We start from the raw sequence: 20039 nt of genomic DNA, 5'->3' as shown, positions 1-20039 counted from the left end.
GTTGATATTTTAATATGCTTTAAATATAAAACGTAAAACTATATGTAAACACACACATATGTTTTTTTCACATTACTAGGGATTGAGCTCAGCACCTTGTTGTACATACTAGGCAAATATTGTACCATTGACCAATATTCCCAACACTCAGAAATAGCCTATTCTTATTTCCCCCTAGCAATCCTTCAGTATACTTTGGATGGTCATAATGACTCTAAATGCATCTTGTTGCATTTCCCCGAGTGCCTTAGCACTGGACCAAATGGTGACTTTAAAATGTCTTATTTTCTGTCACTTTGTGCCCGGAACTGACTATGTCTGCTGTGTTTTGAATCTCTAGATTACAGCCAGCAGGTTGCTCTAGCTGAGGCGTTGTGTAGACTGACCACTGGCACACTGAGGAATGAACTTGCTCTTCAGTGGTTTGATGATGCCGCCCTGGCTGAAGCTTTCCAAGAAATTAAGAACCGGGAGTTTGAGACGGTGAGAATTCTGGTCCTAAGAGACTCTGCTCAGTCAGTATGTGGTGAGGGTCCTCTCAGAACTTTCCTGGAGTTTAGGTTTAGGGAAAGACGTAATTTTCTTAAGGTTGAAAACCATTTCATTATGTGTGTATATGTGTGAAGGAATGTGTGTGTTGAGTCGCAAGTGCTGTTGGAAGCCAGAAGACGGGTCTGGAGTTCAGGCAGCTGTGAGCTGCCTGACAGAGGACCTGGGGACCACCGTAGGATGATCTGCAAAAGCAGTACATGTTCTTAACTGCTGAGCCATTTCCCCAGCCCCTCACTGCTTAAAGTATGATTGGATTGCAAACCTTAACTTTCTGTTCCCCCATGTCAGAGAAACAGTTTGAAGGTGGCATAAACAAAATATCCGGGCACCACGTGAGAAGACGCTTATAGAGCTTCCTTAGAGGGAACTGGTCAAGGAGACACTGGGAATTTGATGGGTCCATCCAGGCAATGGAAACATTTGGGAGCAGGTAGAGACTTTGAACGGCCCTTGAAGAGTAGGGATCCACTGAAGAAGGAAGAGCAGAGAATTGGAGCCTTGAAGAGAGAAGCTGTGACCATGGCAGGTGGCTGGCGTTGGCATTTGTGCTCTCGTGGTGAGGACCAAAGCGTGGTTCGGCTGTGTGCCATCCAACAACTGCAGTTCGGAAACAGAGATTCGTGGTGGTTTTGTGTGTGTGTGTGTGTGTGTGTGTGTGTGTGTGTGTGTGTGTGTTGAAGTCTTAGCTTACTATGATTGTTCCTAAGGGGCACAAAGAAGGCTTTCAGCTTTATTGTGTACCTGCCTTCTCCTACAGTTGCTAATGTATTTTCTTTATTCCTTTCAAAATATCTTTAAATCAGGGTTAGAGACTCAGGAAAGAGTACAATTCATCTTAAATGTTCATTTAAAGGAGGCCTTCTAATCAATATCTCTGTGTAGTCAGGATTATTAATGATTCACATTGTACTACATTTGAATCTCTATATTGTGTATCTTAGACTCTAAGGCTGCCATATTCATAGAAAAGGTGTAGTCAGGATGACGTATGTTCTAAATGAAAAGATCATGACTCTAGGCTCTTTTGGCCAACTTGAGTTTGAGTTTTATCTCAAATTAGAGTCCCACTTGCCTGATTTAGGTGATGTTTGCATAAATGTAGACAAGGTCATGGACTAGGGAAGTCTTAGCATTTCAACTACAAAGTGGGAATAAGTTCCACCTTAAAATGATGAATTTCTTAGGGTTACTATTGCTGTGATGAAACACCATGACCCAAAGTAACTTGGGCAGGAAAAGAAGGGTTTATTTGGCTTACATATCCTGAATTCACAGCCCATTGTGAGGAGCCAAGGCAGGACCTCACACTAGGCAGGAACCTGGAGGCAGAAGCTAATGCAGAGACCATGGAGGGGTACTGCTTACTGACTTGCTCCTCAAGGTTTACTCAGCCTACCTTCTTCTAGCACCTAGTACCACTAGTCCAGGGGTGGCACCACCCACACTGGGCTGGGTCCTCCCACATCAATCATTTGTTAAGAAAATGCCCCACAGGTTTGCCTGCAAACATATCTGGGTGATATGTGGGAAGATAAATACAGGGTGTCTTTAGAGGAACCTGAGCCAGTAGACAAACTGAAATTTTGATGGGTCTTATGGAGGCAATTTCTTAATGGAGGGCCCCTTGTCTAAGATGACTTCAGATGACTTTAGCTTATGTCAACTTGACATAAACTAGCCAGCACAAGAAGAATTTATGGAGAGAAATTGAGAATGCCTGGGATGATGTGGGCAACCAGACGCTCCCTTATCTGCTTTTACAGATAATGAAAATAGAATAATTATCTTGTTTCCAAAGTCATCTGTCCAACTGCCTCCCAGTCCATCATTTCCTCTGTAGAATTGATTTTAGAGGAAAGCCTTATGCTGCTCATGTCTATTTAGGGCCAAATATAGATTTGAAATGTGAGAAACATTTGACTACAACAGCCAGTCCTTGGAAACAAGAATGAAGATAAATCTGGACCCAAGTCTCTTTGTCCTTAGAAAGTCAGAGCAGTATATTCAGTGCCTCGGTGACTGTTGCTTAGGAGAATTTTAGAGGAAGTTCTTGCTCTTGGAGTATATGGCATAGATGCCCTACAAAGGAGAGGCATGGGAAGTATGTCCACATGAATCCACCCAAAGTTAATAGGTTGTATAGCTGGGCTAGGCAGGTATTAGGGAAATATGTGCTCTATTGGTTAGTCAAATACTGGACCCTAACTATTAGGGAGATCTATTTTTCTTGCTCTTTTGCCCAAATGAATCTATCACATATTTGCCTTGTGAGCCCTGAGTACATCTCAGCTGAGAAGGCGATGCTGAGGGAATGAGGCGGCACACCTTCAGATAGAGTGCTTTGAAATTTAAGACTTGTATCACTTATTTTAGGACTGTCGGCAGTTTCTCAATTTCCTGAATAACAGACTCGGTGACAGGAGAAGGTAACATGTGTCTTTGGGATTATCTTATTGACTAGCTATAATGTGATATTGACTGATATTTTAAAAGAATATCTAGGATCTTTTTAATTCTAAGAGAATATAGGATCAAGATTTTACTGATAGAACTAGACAGACTAGAAATTTAGGAAGAGCCTGGTGTAATGGCTCACACTTGTAATCTTAGTACTCAAGAGGCTGACGTGGGTATGTGGTTTTTTTTTTTCAAATTTATTTATTTTATGTGCATGAGTGTTTTACCTCTGTATGTATAGCAGATGTGTGCCTGGAGGGTGTCAGATCTGGAACTGGAGTTCTAAACAGTTGTGAGCCATGACGTGGGTGTTGGGAACTGAACCCAGGTCCCCTGCAAGAGCAGCAAGTGCTCTCAACCATTGATCCATCTCTCTAATCCTAAGAGTTTCTGGATTTCTTGAAGAATCATTTTGAAAAGACTAAAGGTGCCCAAGGATAGGCATATCACAGACAGGGACGTCTTTGATGAGACAGTCTTTGCTAAATTAACTCTGTTCTTTGGGATTTGGACCAAGTAATTTTTCTGAAATGAGTACTAACCACCTTGACTTATAAACTGCCTGCTGGAGAGTTGAAATCTACCCACAGTGGATCTCTATTTGCAGAGCTGTAGCCCTCTCATAGCCGGTGTATAGGGAACTTTCCAGCATGCCATGGTTGTGGAAACTCATTATAAGACATTTGCAGCTCATTTTGATTTTTAATTGTGAGGTGTTTTGCAGGGTCTACTCATTCCCGTGCTTAGCTGCTTTTGCTGATGCTCAGGAGGTAGGTCTGTCTGTCTGTCTGTCTCTCTCTCTCTAAAGAGTCTTAAGGGTGGTATGAATGAAACACTATTAGGTTTATACAGTTAGAGCAGACCTACTGCCAGTACTCTATGGGCCATTTACTCATTTGTGTGTGTGCACACACACACACTCACTCGAATGTGTATGTATGTTCATGTGTACATGTGCATACATGTAGAGGCCAGAATAATCCTGGGTGTCACTCCTCAGGCACTGGGCAAATAGGAGCCTTGTCAAAAGGATGATAATTTCTCTTAGTAACCTTACCTTCAAACTCATCTGATCATGTCATAAGCAGGATGAATTTTCAGAAAGATTAAGGGGTCTGTGGTTATACTGGGAGAAAGGATGTCGGAGTCCAGACTGTGAGTATGAGACCCTTGTTTCATTTTACCTGTTCACAGGGAACACTATTCACGACTGAACTGGAAAGCAAAGAGTCAAAGTTCTCTTGTTTTCCCTTCTAGTTTGCTTTCTCTCTCTCTCTAGCAACTGGGCCGTTTTCCTGCCTCTGCACCTCGTGCTCTACAGCACAAGGCACATCGGCACAAGCGACCTTTCTGCAGCTCAAACACGGTGGTGGCACCCTGTGGGCTTCCATTCTACCTTATACACTGGAGTCTGAGGCTAACTAGTTTCTTTTCCCATCTCCTGTGGTTTCTAGAAGGAAGTACAATGGCTACAACAAGTAGCATCACAACTTCCAGGTGAAGTACACGAATTTACCTAGAACCATGACTCACTTGAGATTTCTTGAATGTCTTCAATCATTTCATTGTCGTGGGTTCAGAGACCCCTTCACGGCTTCTGGGGCTGAGCTTTTCAACTTACAATACATACGCTCAAAGTTCCTTCTGTCCACAGCTGAATTTGATGGCTAGATGCTTCCCTGTCATGTCCTCCTCCTCCTCCTCTGCCTGCCTGAGGATTTCATCACTTGCTTGCCAGGGCTTGGCAGCTTTCAGCTGCTTAAATCTCAGCTCTTATACTTGAGCCATGCACTGGCTTTTAGTGTCAGTGTTGAGGGGAAAACCTCTGTTCAGCTCTGTAGCTGCTGTGGTAGGCTGGAATGACGGAAAGGAAAAATGTCCAAAGAACCCCATTCACTAGAAAAGTGGGTTATAGCATAGTAGGTCTGGTGTTTGAGCCACTGTTGAGGGAATAAAGGCATTATGCATAAGGTTGAGTACCCTGATGCCAAAAGTCTAAAATGCTCCAAAGTCCCTGACCTACTGAGTGTTCCATGGTATCAAACTTGAAAAGTTACATGCGTGAAGATTTAATCATTAGCAATAATCTTTTTTTTTTTAAGCTAGGAGTGGCAGTACCCCCACTTGTAATTCCAGGCCTGGGGAGGAGGAGACAGGAGGCTCTCTGGACTCACTGGCCAGCCAGATAAAACTTAGAGAAATCTGGGCCAGGATCCTGTCTGAAAAATAGAAAGGTGGAGGGTACTCGAGGCTCAACACCCATGGTTGCCATCTGGCTTCTGCACACATGCATACCTGCACACATGCATACCTGCACACATGCATACCTGCACACATGCATACCTGCACACATGCATACCTGCACACATGCATACCTGCACATATGCATACCTGCACACATGCACACCTGCACACATGCACATCCACACCCCCAAACACATATGTACACAAAGGGAGAAATCCAATGGCCCATGACAATGGCTTATAGGATAAAGGAACTTGTGCCAAGCCCAATGACCCAAGTTCAGTCCCCAAGTCATGCATGGTAGGAGCAAACTGGCTCCTGCAAGTTGTCCTCTGACCTCCACATATATGCCATGACATGCACTCATGCACATGAAAACACACACTATGATGTGAAACAAACTTAAAACATCCCACATCTGTCTTCATGCAAGACATGGGTAAAGTACAAGTATACTTGGGCTATCATATAAAACTCCCTTCAGGAGTTGAGAGTCGGTTTGTTTATGGTCTGAATGAGTCCACTCCCCAAGGTGACTTATATACATGCAGCCATTCAAAAGCAGACTCACTCTGGTCTAAGTATTTCAGATGAGTGGTGCTCAGCCTGGACTCCCTGACATTTGTCTGGAAAGCCTCTGGGGAGGATTAAAGGCATTGTTAATGGAGCCTCTGGATAGATGCATGTGGGGAGTTGGGCAGAGAAGGCATTTACTCTTTCTAGAACACTACATTGTTTGAATCCTCAGTTTACCCTCTAAGTATGTATTATGTAATGATAAAAACAAAAAGAATTTGAGCTCCAGTATTAGCTGTTTCCTAACTGATGATAAGCTGGACACCAAAGTCCCACATGTTTGCTCATGGTATCTCTTTTGCTAGAAGTTTCTATCTCTATTCAGTGTGGTTTACTACTCTTTCAGCACAAAACAGGTTCCCCCTACCCCCATGATTTTCACCAAGAAAAAAAAATAGTGTGGGTAGAGTCATGTGACACATTTAAGTATCTATTAAATATGCTGCTGCTGCTGGGATCTTCCCAGGAATGGAGCGTGAGACCGAGACCCACTTTCTGATTTGCACAGGATTCTGTAATAAGAGCTGCTGGTAGTTCTGTTCCAGGATGTTAGCCATTTAAATTGCACCCTTTGACATGAGATTCCTTATAACTTCTGCTGAAATTCTCCCACAGATGAGAAAGCCAGCTGACGAAAAATTAGAGGAATTTTGGATTGATTTCAACCTAGGAAGCCAAAGCGTGACTTTTTACATAGATAATAGAGAGGTAACTAAGATTCACTCATCCCAGCAGCCCTAAGCATTTAGGAATTCTTTGTATAAATACTATTGCCCATTTGTGACTTCCACCCTGTCTCTTTTTAAGAGTGCTCTGTGGGAGTCCGTACAACTTGTGAAGGAGGCAGTGGCCAAGTTCAGCATAAAGGGTAAGACTGTGATATAAACACCGTCCCTCGGGGCTTCCGGTGTTGCTTTTGTTGATGTTACAGTATTCAGTTAATTCTAGAGCAGATTTTGATCATGTTCTTATTTGGCATCCTCTTTTCTAATTTTTTTCTTTATTTAAAAATTTATTATTTTTATTGATACGTTCATGTCTGTCTGTGTCCAGGAATACATGCGTGTATATGGGTGCCCACAGAGGCCAAAAGAGTATCAGATCTCCTGGAGCTGGAGTTATAGGTGTTTGTGATGTGGGTGCTGGGAACCGAACTGGGGTCCTTTGGAAGAATAGAATGAGCTCTTGACCTTTGAGCTATCGTTCAAGAATCAAAACAGTGGCTTCCCTGACTGGGAACTGAACACAGTCTGAGGTGGTCAGAGTGCCAAATCCTAACCCCTAGACCACCAGGGGGCGGGGTTTGAAATTTTCTACTAGCTGAATTAAGTCATGATTAGTTTCAATTTGCAATTGAACGGACTCTGAAAGATATTAACACATAATTGATATAAAAATGGTTGTGCTGTGTATTTATTTTATGTTGTATCTTCTTCTGTTCTGTGTTAAATCTTTACAGTCTGATGTGGGTGCTGTACTAGCAGGTCATGGTAGTTTGGGTTAGCCAATGGTTTCAAGTGGGCTGCCATCTTGACCACCCAGGTGGAGTTGGTCAACCAATTGGTTGACCAACAACCAGTTGGTCCCTCTTTCTCCTCTTTCTTTTGACTTTGGTAGGTACTTGGCTCTCAGGTTTACCTGCTCCTTCATGACCTTGCTGTTCTCTCTAGCTTCTACCTAGTTTGTGCTTGTCATGGTTTTTTTTCCTGGAGACTGAATTTTAATTTTGGTCTAAGTTATTTTCAGTTTTAAAAATCGACTGTTCATTTGCTGGTAGCATATTGAAAATACCTATTGTATAACAAAAGTTCTCTCATAAAAACATGGAGTAGTATGACATTTATTTCCTTACCAGTAAAACAAGATCCTTCATGTTTTCAAATAATCGGCCTCTAAGTCACATGTTTCTGTAAATGTGAATAAAAATTCTGAAGTCATTTCTATTTAGTATGACCTTATCTTCTCATTGCAGAAAATTCTGAACAGTTGACAAGAGTTTTCATTACACTGATATAACACTTTTTTTTTTGTTAGAAAATGATAGGATGAAGATGTTCGTTGTTTACCTGAAAGAGTCAATTATTATCAGTAAGAAAGAAGCCAAGACAATAGAAATCCATTTTGATAGGCAACTCGGCATATCGGAAGCTTCCGTTCGAGCTTTGGGAGAAGACAAACAGGTGGCAGGTCTCTCTGTCTCTGTCTCTCTCTGTGTGTGTGTGTGTGAGTGTGTGTGTGTATTTGGTTTTTTTGAGAAAGGGTTTCTCTATGTTGCCTTGGCTGTCCTAGAACTCATCCTGTAGGCCAGGCTGGCCTTGAACTCATGGAGATCCACTTGCCTCTCTGCCTCCCAAGTGCTGGGATTAAAGGCCTGTGCTAACATGCCTAGCTTCATTCCCTTTGATTATTTGAAAATGTGTTTTCACACCTCTTCAGCCTCCATGTTAGGCTTTGATGTATCCCTTGGTTAACCTGAGAGTTCCAAGTTCTAATCCCAACTCTCCCTCGTGCACCATGGTCTTAAACATGTAGGACACAGAAGTTCTTCCTGCCTTGAAATGCGTTGTTGCACCTAGTGTGGATGATGTTCAGCTTGTCTGGGCTATGATCACATCCTTCCTGAACTCCTGAGGAGAGCTGCCAGGCTTCTTGACCCTTCCTCCTGGCCCTGGGGGGTTCAGCGGAGGTTTTCCCACTCTGTACTGGTCTTTTCTGATAGAAATGCCCTGCACCTGCCCTGGGATTCTACAGTCCCCCTCCTGACCCACTTTTTCCTGCATACACATAAGGGTGTTTTTTCATCACAGAAGTCAGGGAGGCGGCGACATTTGTAACAAAAGGACATACAGTAACAGACAAAAAGGGTGAATGGAGAGGTCAGGGAGGGAAGAAACAAGATGAGGCAGAGTCTTGGCCGGTTTCCTTTTATTTTGAGCTATATATTAGAGCATCTTAGAGTGATAAAGTGCTCTGCGAGAGAGTTCCCAAGGTCCTGCACAAGGTGTGGGGGGGTGAGGGTCCCCAAGGTCCTGCACGGGGGTGGGGTGGGGGGGTGAGGGTTCCCAAGGTCCTGCACAAGAGGGGGGGGTGAGGTGAGGGTTCCCCAGGTCCTGCCGGGGGCGGGGGGGGGGGCGCGGGTGAGCGACAAGGAGTGCTAACCACTTAGGGAAAAGCCTCCTCTATGTTCCACGACAAATTGGCCCAGCATGCTGTTTGCCTTTACTTGGGAGGACCATCGAAATCGCGCACATCTCCACATTTCCCAGTGTGGATAAGATGGTTTTGCTGTAGAGAACTGAAGTCTGCATGGGACAGAGCCACAGTTCCTGAGTAGGAAGCCCCTGTGAGGAAAGGGGGAACGGGAAGATCAGATGATTGGGTGTGCTCACTGCAGACTCATGCTGAGAGAGAGAGCCACATCCCTGCGGGAAGCATGGATTAAAAGTCACCCCAAAGTGAACCCAGAACAGAGGGAGGTCTCACAGCCGCCTCCGCCCCATGCAGAGGCCTTGAAGCCCCGCCTACAGGCCCAGCCCTAGCTCCTAAAGGTCGAACTCTCAGGACTACTGTACTGGGGAGACAGTTTCTAACCTGAAAAATTTGAAGAGTGCATTCAAGCCATGAGAGATGACTGATGTGTAAGTCCATGAGAGTGTGACTAAGAACAAAGCAAAATGAGAGCCAGAGATGATCCTGGAAGGCGGTGGTTGAGGGAAGGGGTGGGTACAGGGGATTGTAAGCCAGAAAGAGCAACGGGTAAAAGAAGATGGCAGGTTCTAATTACTGAAAACGTGCAAAAGAAGATTTATTCACATGCCTGGGAGCCTATCTTTAAAACTTGTTTTGTTTGTTTGTTTTAAGGTTATTGCTTTGAAAAGTTATGTGGCCTTGGCTTTCATTTCAGACTCCTGTTTTGATAAAAGTCTCCCCTGGCCTTGAAAAAGAAGATGGTGATATTCCTAGTAGCCACGAAAGAGAAACAGGTATGCTGGGAGGTGGCAGAATTCTGATTTGAAATTCCCTGTGGAAGCATGAGGGTACCTTGGAAGAGGTCCACACACCCTGAGCATGACCATAGCATCCTATGAAGAGACGATCATAGCCTTGAAGCTTCTACTCCATCTGCTAATGTCCTCTTTGGGGACACATCTGGAAATGACCAAGAAGAACAGATGCTGGGGTAGAGGCAGGTGGGACTCTGCCTGGCCCTCCCTGCTGGCACAAAGCCTCTTCTCTTGAATTTCAATTTCAAGCTTTGGATTTGAGAGTTGAGGCATAAATTCACTACCAGATCTCACCACAAGGTGGCGATATACCAGAGCCATGCTTGCCTGGAGAGTAAGGATCGAGTGCCAGCTTGGCCCATGGAGGTTATTGTTTAAATGTTCTTTTTCTTACTGAATATAGAGCATACAGAAGAATCTACAATCCTGCCAGAGTCCGTGGATGTTGAAGATGACCGTTGCCTAATAACCCGCAGCTTTAATGTTCAGTCAGAGCCTGCTGTGAGTAAAGGGAGCTGGGAAAAGAAGGCTGGGAATCTGTGGCCCACAGGATCGACAAGCACTTCCTCTCTTGAGTGCTAGCCTGTTTTCTCTTCAACAGCTGTCTGCCATTAATTTATCTGTCTCCCTCTTCAGATTGCATTCATCCCTGAGCTTATGTATTTAGTATTATATTTGTTTGTTGATCATGGCTCTCCCATGAAATGCCTGCCTTGTACCCTTATTTAGGATCTGGAGAAAAATTGCCTCAACTTAATGTAGGGAAGGAGCCTCATGTTGAGGGTCGAGGTGGTTTCCCTCTCTAGCTGGGGGCATATGGATGTGCTGACTCATACTGCTGTGCTTGGGGCTTGGTATCCACCAATCAAGGTGTCCTAGTTAGGGTTTCTATTGCTGTGATGAAACACCATGACCAAAGCAAATTGGGGAGGAAAGGGTTTATTTGACTTACACTTCCACATCAGTGCTCATCATTGAAGGAAGTCAGAGCAGGAACTCACACAGGACAGGAACCCGGAAGTAGGAGCTGATACAAAGGCCATGGAGGGATGCTCCATATCTGTTTGCTCATCGTGGCTTGCTCAGCCTGCTTTCTTATAGAATCCAGGACCACCAGCACAGGATGGTACCACCCTCAATGGGTTGGACACTTCCCTATCAATCGCTAATTAAGAAAATACCGGGCTGGAGAGATGGCTCAGAGGTTAAGAACACTGATTGCTCTTCCAGAGGTCCTGAGTTCAATTCTCAGCACCCACATAGTGCCTCATAACCATCTATAATGAGATCTGGTGCCCTCTTCTGGTGTGCAGACATACATGCAGGAAGAACACTGTATACATAATAAATAAATAAATCTTTAAAAAAAAAAAAAAAAAAAAGAAAGAAAGAAAATACCCTACAGGCTTGCCTGTAGCCTGATCTTATGGAGGCATTTTCCCCATCAGGTTCCCCCCTCTCAGATGATTCTAGCTTGTGTCAAGTTGACATAAAACTAGCCAGCACAGGAGGTGACATCTAGCTCTTAGGTCTAGCCTTCTTAGGATTTAAAAATAGGCACTAAGTTATAGATCGGCTGGGGCAAGAAGGGCTGGTGTGCTGTTTCGTAGCAGGCTGAATGGGTAATAATGATGCCAGAAGAAAGAATTTGGCGTAGTTTCACTATAAAGAAATGATAAATGTTTGAGGACATATATATGCTTAGCTTGACTTGTCAAGCTTTTCACAATGCAGACAATGGAACAAAATCTTACATAATACATCACACATGTGCAGTTTCATGTGTGAGTTTAAAAATTAATATTACAGAGCACCCTCTTGGCTTACTTAAGCATTTATTCCTCGTTTCCTTATGTGAACACATGGCACGGAGGTGTGTGACCGATAATGTCAGGATTTTCATGTTTAACTGCTAGAGATTAGTCTTCCAGGTAAACTGTCACCTCTTCATGTTACTGCTCTGGTGTCTTGGGAAGCTGAACCCTCGCCCCTAGCTCTGAAACTCCTGGAGACATCCTTGCAGTGCATCCTCTGGACCCGTAACGCACCATGATCATCTTTGATAGGGGCAAGTCCTTGTGATTTGGAAGTGATAGCTGTGGAACAACAGAGTCGTTGGGAGCCAAGTTGTGTTCAGCTGTTCTTCAGAGGTGGAGCAGGTCCCAAAGGCTGAAGACTGAGGCTTCCCTGATACCATAGTGACTTTTTTTTTCTTGTAGCAAACACATACAGAAGACTGTTCACCTGAAAAACCAAAATCACCTAACCCCAAACAAGGTACAGAGAGTCTTCTCCACCATCACTGAGTGATCTGTTTAAGTGTTTGCCCAAGATGCTTACCATCATTTTGTTTTTAACTTTCGGTCCTTAGAAGTTACCTCAAAACACGAGTATCCTTCAGATATGCAAGAACCATCAATTCAAACTCGGGCTTCTAAAGTAAATGATACAAAGTAAGTGGTTTTCATTTTTGACATATTTATCTTGTTTTTTAATTGTCATAGTAATTGTAAACATTGATGCTTCCAAGCCTGTCTGTATCTGTAGTAAGTTGCATGTTTATGGAGACATTGTGATACATTCGTATATGTATAAGCATAGTAATTGCTATGTTTATGGGAGATAGGATATTTTTTTTTCCATACAAGTACCAGTTGTGTAATGATCAGTGAACAGAACACATCCATCTTAAACATTCATCATCTCTGTGTAGTGAGAGCATTCGGGAGCCTCTTGTCATTTTTGAAATGGAATCTACAGTGTTGTTGACATAGTCACCTCAATGTGAGGCCAACACCAGGGTCATTCCTCATGTCTAGCTGTAATTATGGACCAATTGCACCCCATCACACCCTCTCACTTAGATCCTGGTGACCACCATTTTATCTTCCCTCTATAGGTTGGCGTGTGTGGATCCCACGTGACAGTGAGGTCATGCAATTCTTGTCTTTGTCCCCCTGGTTTATTTCACTTAGCGGAATGTCCTCCAGTGTCACCCATGTTGAGAACTTCAGGATTTTATTCTTGGTGGCTGAGCAGTATTCTCGTGTGTATATGTACCATATTTTCTTTATCTGTTCATCTCTTGGTGAACATTTAGGTTGATTCCCCATCTTGGCTATTGTGAAACTACAGAGTCACACAGATGATTGCTCAGATGAGCACTACATGGGGGCACTTTAGAGTTTTCCCTTTTTCCTGGACTTTCCCATCTAAACTCCACGTGAAGTTTTCTGAGGAATAATTGAAGTTGTGCTGGCAAACTCTCCTGCCCTGCGGGCCCCTGCTTGCATACCTTCAGAGTTGTCTTCAGCTACATATTTTTTTCTGCTGAATTTTTAGATTAAACACAAGATCAGCACACAAAACACGGGCTTTTTTTCTGATTGAAACACAAAGCAGAACCATTTGCAGCAGCATTAGGACATGATACACGTAGGGATTAATTTTCAGGGTACTTAAGACACAACCGTAAAAGGACTCCTCCAGAACACAGTGAGAGAAAAGAGAAAGATTTAAGTAGATGGAGGGATACTGTGCTCATCAGAGGGATAATTGAATACCAAGATGTCAGTTCTGCTCAAGTCAATCTAAGTATTTATTATAAACCCAGTTTGAATATCCACAGGCTTAAAAAGAAACTGGTGAGCCATTTGTCACATCCTTGTGGAAACTTAAAGATCCTGGGGTATTGAAACAGGTTTTCAAAAAGGAGCAAAGAGAGAGGGCTTTCATACTATCTGCTCTCCAAACTTACTAGAAACTTCCTTAACTAAGACAGGGTTATATTGCCATACAGATATGGAAATATACTAGCTGGGAGTCAAAGGGTTTCAGGTATGTGGATTGTTGGGATGTGATGGAAATGCAGAGGTGGTTCAGTGGAGAAAGACAGGGTTTTCTATAAACAATGTGAAAATAACAATCTATTTATGCAAGAAAAACAAATGACCTCCCAATCTTTTCACTGTATAAAAATTAACTAAAAGTGGGTCATAGGCATATATATATATATATATATATATATATATATATATATATATATATATATTGCTGGAGGGCTTCTCTCCAGATTCCCCAAGCCCCACAGTCCCACAATCTACGTATAAAATAATCACTCAGACACTTATATCACTTATAAACTGTATGGCCGTGGCAGGCTTCTTGCTAACTGTTCTTTTATCTTAAATTAACCCATTTTTATAAATCTATACCTTGCCACGTGGCTGGTGGCTTACCAGAGTCTCTACATGCTGCTTGTCCTGGTGGTGGCTGCAGTGTCTCCCCACTTCTTCCTGTTTCCCCAATTCTCCTCTCTCCTTGCTCCTTGTCCCGCCTATACTTCCTGTCTGGTCACTGGCCATCAGTGTTTTATTTATATAGAGTAATATCCACAGCATATATATATATATATATATATATATATATATATATATATATATATATAAAACTTATGTGGAACAAATACGTGACTTTGCATGGGACAGTTTTGAAGATATCAAACCAAAAACAGCCTGTAAAAAACTGAACTGATAAACTAGACTTTGTCATGATAAAGCAAGCCTTTGTCCTTGTTGAAAATCATTGATAGAAAAGACAAGACTAGCCACGGCCTTATTGAAAATATTTGTAAATATTTGCTTCTGGCCTTGTTAAAATTTTTAGTGGTAAATATACAAACCAATGCAAATACAGGCCAAAGATTTAAACAAGCTCTGTCCCAAAGAAAAACCTGCAAGGCAGCCAAAGAGCATGAGAGCTGCTTCGTGCCACTGGTTCTTAGAGGACATCAGGTGACAGCAAGATGCGTTGTGCATCATCAGGATGGCCGCTGCCTTAGAAATGCTGTTTGTACTTGATGACGGAATGGAGAGGGCAGGACTCTCATGCCTGGTGGTAGTTTCAAAGCGTCGAATATAAACCTATCCTCTGGTCCATTTGTTCCAATCTTGTGTATTTCCCAAGATGTCTGTCAGCCTGTGTCCACAAAGGGAATGTGTGCAGATGTTCACGGCAACTTGAACATCAAATAGGAACAATTCAAATGTTCATCAGTGGATGAGTGGATGAACATATTCTGGTAAAGATGAGTGTCCCTGATCCAAATACCTGGGGCAAGAAGTTTTTGGGGTTTAGACTTTGGAATATTTGTTTGTATATATAATGAGATATCTTGGGAGTGAGACCCAAATCTAAACATAAACAGCATTTGTCCTTTACATGCCTGATGCTGTGGGACAATGTTGACTTTATCTGGTGTTTCAGCACACCTGCAGCTCCCCTGACCCATCACACAAGGGCAAAGGTGGAGTTGTGTACTTGCACCATCTTGTTCGAACTCAGGATGTTTTGGGCTTTGGCATTTGGGGTTTTCAGATTTGGAATAGCGAACTTGCATATCAGTGTCAGATTTCTCAATTCCTTTGGATATAAACCTAAAAGCGAGATTGCAAAATCATATTGTAGTTCTATCTTTAATTTTTTTCTGTTGCATCATATTATTTCCCATAGGAGCTGCCCACCAACAGTCCACACAAGTCCCAGGCCCTCTGCAGCTACTTATGCTAATAGCCTGGATATTTGACAAGAGGTTACTTACTCACTGTTAAGCATAGACAAGGAACTTATAAAACTCAAAAAAAAAAAAAAAAACCAGATTAAAGAACAGGTAACATCTCTCCACAGAAGACGCGCAAGTGACCAATTGATACTGATACTCAGCATTACCAAACGCCAGGGACAGCTTTTGTTTAAAAGTCTTGGGTGGAACCAGGCTTGGGTTATCCCATTTTTGAGTATCACCTGTGCTGGCAGGCTACCTGCCGATCCCACCCTGCCCTCTCCTCTTATATCTGAGAGATGAAGCTCTCCACAAAGGTTCATTCTCTTTGGAATAGCAGTAGCCCCCTTCCAGACAGTCTATGGAAGAGGTTGTAAGGTACATTTTATCTGCAGAACTGATTATATCTCATGGACAACATCCATGATCAAGAAGCCAAACCTTTGCAGTGAGGAGGAGGGTGAAGGAGGTGGTATCTGCCTGTTAATGTGATATATTTTATTTTAGGGATGATTCTGCCTTTGAGAGGGATGGAGAACAAGACAGAAGGATGCCGGTAATGTGGGAGTTTCTATTGTTTTAAGGCAGGACTTCCCAAATGTCTGCCATGTGCACATCGTCTTCAAAATTGCCATAACCCTGCTTCTTGTTGTCTCAATTTGTTTTCTCAAATTCACTGGACAAGAAATGATTGCAATTTCAAATGTAAAATCAGTGTTATTTCAAATAGTAGGTAGACTCTCAGACAAAGAATGATAGAAAATAGCAATACAAATCTACTGGTATGTACAGTTACTTATTTTTCTGGTTTTTTTTTTTTGTTGTTGTTCATTATATGCTGTAGTTCTTAACTGTGGCCAGGTAAATCTGCAGCCACCTGCCTCATCCAGTTAGATAAATGAATGAGATCAATGAACAAAACTAGAACTTCATGGTAAATCCTGTTTGCTGGTAACTAGATCATGGAAGTTTTAAAACCAAATCCTTTCAGCCAGTCTTTTGTACAGTAGTGCATGTCCACAAACCTTCTCGTTGTCTCATGGTAGATGAGAGATGATAGGTTCTTTCTCTGACTGTGGCCCCAAGGGCACATTGGGTATAAATGGGCATTTCTAGGGTGATGAACATGGAAAGCCAAAGAAATCTATCAAAAGGACACATGGGTGGTCCTATTTCAACCCCCTAAACCCTGTTAAGTTAAATTGGACCCAGAGCCTAAAATTCGTTCTTGCTTTAAAAAAGAAAAAAAAAAAAAGACTAGTAAATAGATATACTGTACACCGAGACTTACCTTTAGTGGAATTTGACCTGTTAAAGAACTGAAATGGACCAGATGAAGTGGCTCACACCTGTGATCCCAGCATATGAGAGGCTGAGGCAGGAGGATTTCTATGAGTTCAAGGCCAGCTTGGGCTACAGAGTGAGACTGTGTCTCAAAACTATCGAAGAACAAAGACAAAATGAAATGTTTCTGACTCGGTGTTTACAGACATGGTTTTCTGTCTTCAGAAGATGAATGGCCATCACCCAGTGAGTCTCGGCTAGTGGCCTCTCACCTGGGAAGGCACAGTACCCCAAGCCTGAAGTCTCAGTGTATTTTTAAAAATCCCAGAAATGAACACTGAAAAAAAAGGCCTTTCTAAACTGAGATCATGAGCTGCCAACACGAGCTGTCAACAAATGTGTCCTGGCTTTTCCTGGCTTTCTCCCACAGCCATTCTTACCCTCGGCCCCTGAGACTCAGAGGGTTCCTACCTGGGGTCTATAGACAACAAGGAAGTCCAGGACCCTGCTTGGGAAATATTGAAACAGAACACAGCCAAGCATTGGGGATTTAAAAAAAACAAACAAACCCAGTATTGAGTTTTTGTTTTTGTGACAGACTGCGAAAATCAGCTGTGAGGAGGGAAGTTCTATCTGGTTCATGGAATTTCTGTCTGTTTCATGGTCGCTGCTCTAGGGTGCGACCTGGGAAAATGGAGCCAATAAATGAGGCAGACTAAAGTCTCATGCAATAGTTAACTTTATTCAAAGCCTGAGACCATTTCTCCTCTGAGGGATAAGAAAGGTTATGCAAGTAAAGTTCTCATGAGTTCAAGCTGTATACAATCACAAGGACAAGCCACACATGGCAAAAACCAAAAACAAACAAACGAAAACACCCCCAAAGAACGTTTTTCCATAGAGGCATAGAAAGGACCGTCTAAACATTTAATTAATACAACAGCAAACAGTAATGAGTAATATGAAGTAAACTCTTATCTGCTACACCTGGGGAAGCTTGGTAACACTTTCCAAGAACAACTCCATGCTTTAAAGAAACCGAGGTCACAAGACTCTTGTTTTCTTGGAGTGTTCTCACAAGCAGTGAGAATTGTCCTCACACAACTCCATCCTGGTCCGCGTTCCAACAGTTCATGGTGTCAGAAACTTTGGTCTGTCACTCCTTGGCCTGTTGACTTGGCCTGTGGTGGCGTGGTAAGTCCTGGCAAGGGTGCCTGTGGGAGGAGATGGTCTCACCTCCTCCCAAACGGGCACCAGGAAGGGGGAATAGCAAGGGTGCCACTGTCCCCTTCAAAGGCACCTGCAGGGAAGTCACTTCCTTAACCAGACTCTGCGGCCCAAAAGCTGCATCACTTCCAGCAGCGCCCAGAGGGGGCAGCAAACCTCCAGGGCAGAAGCCCTTGGGGGAATGTTTGGGACCCAAACTGTAGTAATCGCCAACCCCCAATGATTTCTTGTGTGTAGTCAAACGTAAGAACCATTTTTGTAAGTCATTTCCACGTTTTTGTAAATAATTTCCAATACCCTTTGTTGTAAAATCCAAGCTAGGTCAGCCTTGCTGAGTGGCTTTTTAAATTGGATGCTTTAGATGAAGGGTTGCTTGTTCTTTGTGAGCTACTAGGTTGAAAAGCTCTTGATCAAAGCTGGAGGGTGTGTGTGTGTGTGTGTGTGTGTGTGTACACTTGCGTGCATGTGTAGGGGAGATTGTTTTCCAACTGTCGTTTTTCCCTAAGTAAAGAGTAATGTGTAAATAAGGCTGGCTGCCAGTTTCTTCCAGGAATTACCTTCTCTGTACGTTGTGTCTAGAGGGAGCTGACTTGTACAAGGAGGTATAGTTTATATGCACAGTCGAGACTCTTCAGCATTTCAAAAGAGGAAAATCAGGTCATTTTTGAGAACATGGGTAAATACAGAGGACAGTTGAAATGAGCCAGGCACAAAAAGAATTTCACTGCATGTGAATCTGAAATAGTTGAATACGTAGAAGCAGAGAGGAAAATGATGATTACTAGGGGTTGGGAGGGTGGAGGAGGTGGGGGTCTGAGGACACAAAATTTTAGTTAGACAGGAGGTTCAAGAGATACATGGTATATGCAGTGACTATAGGCAATAGTGTTTTACACACGACAGTACTATGAAAATAGTGTTAAGGTGTTCTCGCTATTAAAATTATGCAGGTGAAGTAACGCATGGACTCATTAGATTGATTTGACTATTTCATAAGGTACAGGTATATAAAAATGTTTGTATACAACAAATATGTGCAATATTTGTCAATTTAAAAGGAAGTGAGAAGTGCTTTTAATGCAAAATGCTGACCTGATGAACATTTTAAAGAAGGATGAATTTGGTTTGTAAAACATGAATTCAAGCTGACCATAACCTTACATGTTATGGTCATGGCATTACAACCGGGATTGAGATTGGTCCGATCCTAAGTTAGCGACAGCTGTGGAGCTGATTCTCGTTTCAGACGGGTCTGTGTCTAGCAGCTTGTTGAATCTCTTGTTCACCCTCTAGAACTCTGGTACCTGCTCTTACATTTCTAACTGATGATAGCCTAGGCTTAATTTCAAGATGCTTTAAGCTTAAACAAATGCTGTTTTTGTTTGCTTTCAGCACTTATAAAATAAAACAAAAATGTTTGTTTTGCAAAGACATCCATCCCCCTGCCTCCTTTTGCCTCATTGTGGGTAAAACTTGGGGCTATATATGTGAGAAAGGCACTCGGCCATGGAGCTCCATCCCAGTCATGGAGAAGAGGGTTTTCACTTGGTTTTTGTTATGTCGATCTGTGCTTGAAGTTGTGATATTGATGTAATATTGGCATGCCGCTGCTTTGGGACAGTTACCAATTCCTTTCCAGTTCCAAATACTCTACTAGAGAGAATTGTCATCCTTTTACACAGCACTTCTCATGGTAATTGACTCCTGGATGAGCTCCTTTTCTTCCTGCTTAATTCTGTACCTTATTATTGTGGAAGAGACCCTAATCTTCTAGCAAGAGGTGTTTATTCCAAGACAAATCATAGTGTGTGTGTGTGTGTGTGTGTGTGTGTGTGTGTGTGTGTGTGAGAGAGAGAGAGGGGGGGAGGGACGGACGTGTTTTAATTGTAGGTAGATGGTGCGTGTGGTGACGTGTTTAATTGTATGCCAGGTGGTGCTAATGCCCACTTTTGGTGTTCTCAATTGTCATCTGTTTTTGAAAAGTTTAATTATAGGAAACATCACTTCTCTGAGAGTAATGAAGATTCAAGTTCAAGCACCAGTGAACGATCTTGGACCCAGAATTACAAACGGAAATCCCTACGAACATATTCCCACGGGAGGAAGCCGAGAGTCAGGTCTCTAAGGAGTAAGC

General features: G+C 42.7%; 1 protein-coding gene across 1 annotated transcript in view; it reads left to right on the top strand.

Annotated features, from left to right (window-relative positions):
• Positions 1–20039, top strand: part of Sycp2l (synaptonemal complex protein 2 like) — a 56984-nt gene that overhangs the window by 17038 nt on the left and 19907 nt on the right. The window contains exons 10-21 of the mRNA XM_037206445.1: positions 341–483; positions 2926–2978; positions 3734–3779; positions 6446–6538; positions 6638–6698; positions 7865–8025; positions 9735–9813; positions 10238–10362; positions 12054–12111; positions 12209–12287; positions 15902–15950; positions 19889–20033. Of these exons, the coding sequence (XP_037062340.1) occupies positions 341–483; positions 2926–2978; positions 3734–3779; positions 6446–6538; positions 6638–6698; positions 7865–8025; positions 9735–9813; positions 10238–10362; positions 12054–12111; positions 12209–12287; positions 15902–15950; positions 19889–20033 (1092 nt within the window). The remainder of the gene's footprint in view (positions 1–340; positions 484–2925; positions 2979–3733; positions 3780–6445; positions 6539–6637; positions 6699–7864; positions 8026–9734; positions 9814–10237; positions 10363–12053; positions 12112–12208; positions 12288–15901; positions 15951–19888; positions 20034–20039) is intronic.

The sequence above is a fragment of the Peromyscus leucopus genome, chromosome 5 (assembly GCF_004664715.2).
Source record: "Peromyscus leucopus breed LL Stock chromosome 5, UCI_PerLeu_2.1, whole genome shotgun sequence".
In the NCBI taxonomy this organism is placed as follows: Eukaryota; Metazoa; Chordata; class Mammalia; order Rodentia; family Cricetidae; genus Peromyscus; species Peromyscus leucopus.
This window is presented reverse-complemented; position numbering and strand designations above follow the sequence as displayed.